Source organism: Lolium perenne, chromosome 5 (genome assembly GCF_019359855.2).
Source record: "Lolium perenne isolate Kyuss_39 chromosome 5, Kyuss_2.0, whole genome shotgun sequence".
Lineage (NCBI taxonomy): Eukaryota > Viridiplantae > Streptophyta > Magnoliopsida > Poales > Poaceae > Lolium > Lolium perenne.
The window spans coordinates 208256128-208261524 of NC_067248.2; the positions used below are offsets into that span (position 1 = coordinate 208256128).

Genomic DNA, 5397 nt, shown 5'->3' on the forward strand with positions numbered 1-5397 from the left:
ATCTAGGGTTTAGAAGGAGTAGTTCAGGTTGGACTCTACTAGCATTAACCTAATTAGTATAACTTGTCGTATATTCATAGATCCGGCTAACCTATGTCGGTACGGATCCGGCTAACTAGTGCGGTTCTGGATCCGGCTAGAGCTTCTGATCTTGGACCATCCATCTTGGTTAATCAGCAACCTGGGGCACCTGGTTATGCCATAGGCCCATCCATCATCTTTGGATCACCCGGACTTGCCGGAACAAGTCTACGTCGTTGGCATACCCATAAAGTATATCCACAACAGTAGCCCTAGAGTTTTTCAAGATTCAGACATTCTCCCGCCTAGCCTGAACCGCATCAATCCTCCGGGTTGCATCTTCAACACGGAAAATTCCTGAATCTTGGAGGACTCAAATTGCAAAGCCATTTCCGCCAAACTGATCTTATAAAAAATTCTCCATCTTCTTCTAGGTGATGTCCAACGGCAGAATCCTTTAGAATATATTATTTCCAAGGATTCCTCCACGGTTGTTTCGTAATCTTGAATATGCCATGTCGTGAACCTACCCGGAATTTGGGGAGAAATACCCGGTCGGCCAAATTAGGCTTTAGATTCGTAAACGGTAATAAAGCTTCGCGATCATTTTTACCACTTGAGCTTGCCGAAATAAATCTACGTCATTGGCATACCCATGAAGTATATCTACAATAATGATCCTTATTTGAGCCTACATAGGTTCTCTACGAGATAATTTTGTTAGCATAAAAAATTGAGTCATAGATTTCAGCATACATGGCAACGAACTCAACAAAATCTGCATGCACCTGATGATCAACATCCGCAAAAGGTCCCTCACACTCATAGGGACCAACATGTCAGGGTCGAGTCTTCCGGTCACTCTCAATGATCATGTTGTGCATGATCACGCAAGCATGCATCACCGATCTTATTTGGTCTTGATACCAGGCAAGAGTAGGATACCAAACAATAACAAATCGATATTAGAGCACACCAAATGTCCGTTCGACATTCTTCCTGCAACTCTCCTAGCACTCAGTAAGTGGAAACTCTTCTGAACTAGAGGCGCGGGTATTGTATTGACAAATATCGCTCATTTTAGAAAGATAACATCGGCTCAATCGTACCCTTGGTACATGAGATGACATTGATCTCATAGTTGCATGGTGAAGCATGACCTTCTACAAGTTTCGTAAACACTGGACAACGCCGCAACAATTGATGTCATTGTGTGATTTAACCATGCCAAATAAAGAATGAGAAATCAATAGGTCATGATCCGCGATGCCCTTTGTACAAACCTTTCAAGCAAGCAGACAATTCTTTCATCAATAGTGCATGCAATCGATACTTCAAGCATCGCAGGAAATCTTCTCGCTGCATTTTGTGTCATCTGGCTCTCTCAAATATTGTTTGGCAAACTTTTCCACCACAGCTCTGCAGAATCTATACATGCATTCGATAGTAGTGGACTCACTCATGCAAAGTTAGTCATCATGTGAATCGGTATGGGATCCATTTGAAGCTTCCTCATAGCAGCGGTGCAATTCTGGATCGACGAGAAACCAATCGTGCCACCGGTGTCGTGCTTTGGCTTGAAATAGTCGTTGTAATATCTCATGCCATGAGGAATTATCGTCTTGTATTGCCCCATCGGTGAAGTAGTCAGTGTAGAGCATGGTATGACCCTCCAACGTCTGTCGGGGCATCGAGTTCCGTCTTCCAGGCTTTGAACCTCCACGGTGTGGCCCCTTCTTCTACTCGGCGTCAACAAGCATTTTTTTAAGGCAACTGGTGATCGATAGGCGCTCCAAGACGTCGGACATGAAGGCGTCTTCGTCCTCCATAATTTTTTGGATCATCGCGTCGTCGCTATTCATGGCCTACCTACGAGGCAAAAGAAATCGTTAGAAATCTGCGGCGGCAAGGGAGGCAAAAACTTTTCAGGTTGGTACCAGCGTTAGTTTTACTTGTGTCCGTTGCGCTTGCAACGACCTATTTGTAGCGGGGACTGGCTTAGGACGTCAGACACTCTATTAGACCGTGTTGGACCGAGAGAGATAGCCTTTGGGACGTGTGGGTGGGCGCGGTGAATTATCTGGCATGCCCCAAATTATTTTATGAAACAATTTGAGAGATGCAACTGGGTATATATACTCGGAGAGATGCGGAATATCAACTACAAAACGCAAACCTGCAGTTTGACACCATTCGAAACAAAGTAATGTAACATTTTGTGTAGTTTGAGCCGAAGAAAATGAAACTAAAATACCCCTAAAGAAATGTGTTAAAGCTGAGTAAGCAAAAGGGCGTAGTCGATTCTGAAGCTCGCCGTGCCGGCCGACAGAGAGATTTCGAATTGCCGCAACCTGCGGGCAGCAGGGTCGATATTCCTGGGAACAAACCGATGGTATCAGCGCGAAAAACAAAAGCTGGCGCGTGAGGATCGTGGAAAGAAAGCGAAAGAGAAGATTACAATCGGAGCAGGACGAAGGATGGAGGTTAAAGAAAGCAAATCGATGAAGGTAGTGTATCGGTAGACGAACACAACGAATCACGAGGAAAAGCCCCAACCACCCCTATCTTTTGCTTTCGTTGCTTCGTTTGGACTTTGGTACTACTCACTCTCATGTCATCTTAAACTGACTTTGGCCGCGACCACTGCACTCGCTCAAGGTCGCACCCAAGAGAAATACGTACAACGCAGGTGACGCCACTGAAGACTGGAGAGTAGCAGTGTACAAGTGTGTTATTACGGGGTAGAGGTGGACTTCACTTGGCATGAGCTGCACGCTTTGCGCTTTCGAAAAAGCCGTCCTATATTAAGCACGCCTCGCTCGCACAGCCGGTGTCTCACACTCAGCACACTCTCATAGGCATACAGGGGAGTGGCACGGGCTCATCATCGCCATGGAGACAGTCCAGGAAAGAGAGCTGCTGCAGCTGCAGCTGCAGGGCTGGCCTTCTTTCCACGCCATGCCGGCCAGCTTCGACGCCGGCAGCGGCTACACCTACAGCGGCAGCAGCAACAGCAGCGTCGGCGGCGACGGGTTCCTGCTCGGATGGGAGCCTCCGTTCGGGTGCTTCGTCGCCGCCGACGCGCAGCTCCACGACCTCTTCCCCCTCTGTACGTCCCAATTCTCGTGCTCTGTTCTTTTTTCCTCAGCTGATGCCCGCCGGCCGGCCATGACGTAATCAAGGTCATCCATTTGACGTTTCTTTGGCACTTACTGCAGGCATGGAGTCGCTGCCGGTGACGCCGGCCGCGACGTCGACGGCCCACCCGACGGAGGCGTCGCATGGCGCGGCGGCGACGCCCACCGGGGAGCTCGGCGACTTCTTCCTGGTACGCAAGCAAGCAAACCTATCCTTATCCCCCGCTCCCGATCGTATTAACCACGGTCGTCAGTTTCTTCCGAAATTAAATTTGCTCCATCGATCGCGTTAAAAACCGTCGCTTTCTCTCTTATTATTTCTCGCAGCAGAATTTCTGGGACGCCACCGGCGCCTACGACGAACAGCCGGTCGCCATCAGCTCCAGCTGCGTCGACCTGCAGCTGGAGCACGAGAAGGGTGCCACGGCCACCACTAACAACAACCCATTCCTATGTAAGAAGCCTCTCCGAATCGATTCGATTCTTTGAATCTAGTTGAGCTTTTTTTGCTTGCTAGGTCTGTGATTGTAGGCGTCCTTCTCCTTCGTTCAGTCACCAACTCGCCCAAGGAGGCAAGGACAAAACACAAAGTCGTAGACCTCGCATTTAAACAAAGAAGCTTGTCAATGCCATGTGTTACCGTCCTTTCGAAATTGCCATGTGGGAAGTGGGTGGGGCCACCCGAAGATTAGCGGCGCCTAATTGTCATGACCCTATGATTTCAACATGATCATAGTATAAGGATTGCAGTGGTATAATATACTGCAATGTGCACAGACAGGCGCGCGCTTCTTTTCTAGTAAAGACAGATCTAGGTGTTACATGCTTAGATGGTAGCGCTACTAGATTGGAGATTCTACTAATCTTGTGCAGTACTACTATTCCTGTCAAAGTCGCACCTTTTACTACTAGGTGATTAGATGATTATTTTATTGCTCATCAAGTGCATAATTAAGTAATTAATCGATCATCAATTGATCATTGCTGGCTGCAGACGATGATGACGACGACGATCCTCTGGGCTCGATCTTCTTCCCCAAGAGGCCCACCTTGCCAACGGTGCCCGTGCAACAGGCCCCGGCGGAGGAGCCGCAGCTCAGTTCCTCGTCCTCCAGCAGCCACGGCGACACGGGCCCACACGCCAGCGACGTCGGCGGGGCCCCGACGCAGGACGTCTCCACCAACTCCGGGCCAAGTGGCGCGCCGGCCCCGCCTCCCTGCTCCTCCTCGTTGAAACGCGCGACACCGGAAGGTGCTTTGCCGTCCGTCTCCGACGTGACATTCTTCACAGTCGCGTCCACCCACTCGACCAACACAGCTTCTACCCAATTAATCACACAACTAATTAACCTTGATCAACCTCTTGCATTCCAGCGTCGGAGTCGACGGAGGCGGAGTGCAGCCAGAGCGGCGGCGGCGGCGGCAAGCGGCATAAGGCGACGCCGACGACGCGAGTCCTGTGCCCGTTCGCGGTGCTGAAGCCCGACGGGCTCGACGGCGGCGCCACGCTCGCGGACATCAACGCGCGCATCCTCATGCGGCCGGCGCGGCCCGTGCGCCACCCCGTTGGCGAGTTCGCATGCGCGCCGCGCGCGCTCGCCGTCGACGTGCCGGGCATCTCCGGCAGGGCCGTCTCGGGGTTCGCCAGGCTGCACACACCAGGACGAGGCACCATTACCATCATGAGGACGCGGGGATAGCTCGCTAACGCATGCATGCATCATTGCTGAATAGCTCTGTTGTAACTGTGCCCATGGATGATGATGAGGAGGATGTAGATTAGCCCGGCGCGCGATGCGGTAAATTAGCTAGATGCTCTCTATCTAGTACGCATCATCAAGTTCCAACGCCATGTAATTATATGCTCCATTAGCATAAGTAAGGAATGAATAAAATTCTTCCTTTTTCTTTCTTTTAGCTGCGATCACCAGATAATTTCTTGCTCAGAGGCGGTGATGAGAAAAGATCTCCTTGGATCGTCGGTCTGCCGTAGCAGCGGACAAAGCCGGTGGTGCCCCTGTTTCTGTGCTCCTAGAAATAAAACAGGTCTCCAAAAGCTGAAAGCAACTAGCTTTCCTTTTGTCTGCGCATCGCGAGGCCGTGAGAGCCTCCTGCATAATTCGACCTGCCTACATGGCTCCTGCAGAGAAAGTTTAACAAGTAGTAGTTGCATGTTCACCGTATATCTGAAAAATTCTGAACGTACAATGTTACTTTCTTCGTTTCATAATTTCTTTTC

The 5397-nt window shown here is 50.1% G+C and overlaps 1 protein-coding gene across 2 annotated transcripts; it reads left to right on the top strand.

Moving 5' to 3' along the window:
• The first annotated feature begins 2726 nt into the window (after window positions 1–2726).
• LOC127301778 (uncharacterized) lies at window positions 2727–5070 on the top strand. 2 transcript variants are annotated; one of them, XM_051332052.2, is made up of 5 exons: window positions 2727–3130; window positions 3240–3349; window positions 3489–3612; window positions 4153–4410; window positions 4533–5070. In XM_051332052.2, the coding sequence occupies exons 1-5, from the start codon at window positions 2914–2916 to the stop codon at window positions 4856–4858; spliced, it is 1035 nt and encodes a 344-aa protein (XP_051188012.1). In that variant the 5' UTR covers window positions 2727–2913; the 3' UTR covers window positions 4859–5070. The 2 variants fall into 2 exon arrangements, with proteins under 2 accessions (XP_051188012.1, XP_051188011.1); XM_051332051.2 differs by having other exon boundaries at window positions 2733–3130; window positions 3486–3612.
• The last annotated feature ends 327 nt before the right edge of the window (window positions 5071–5397 follow it).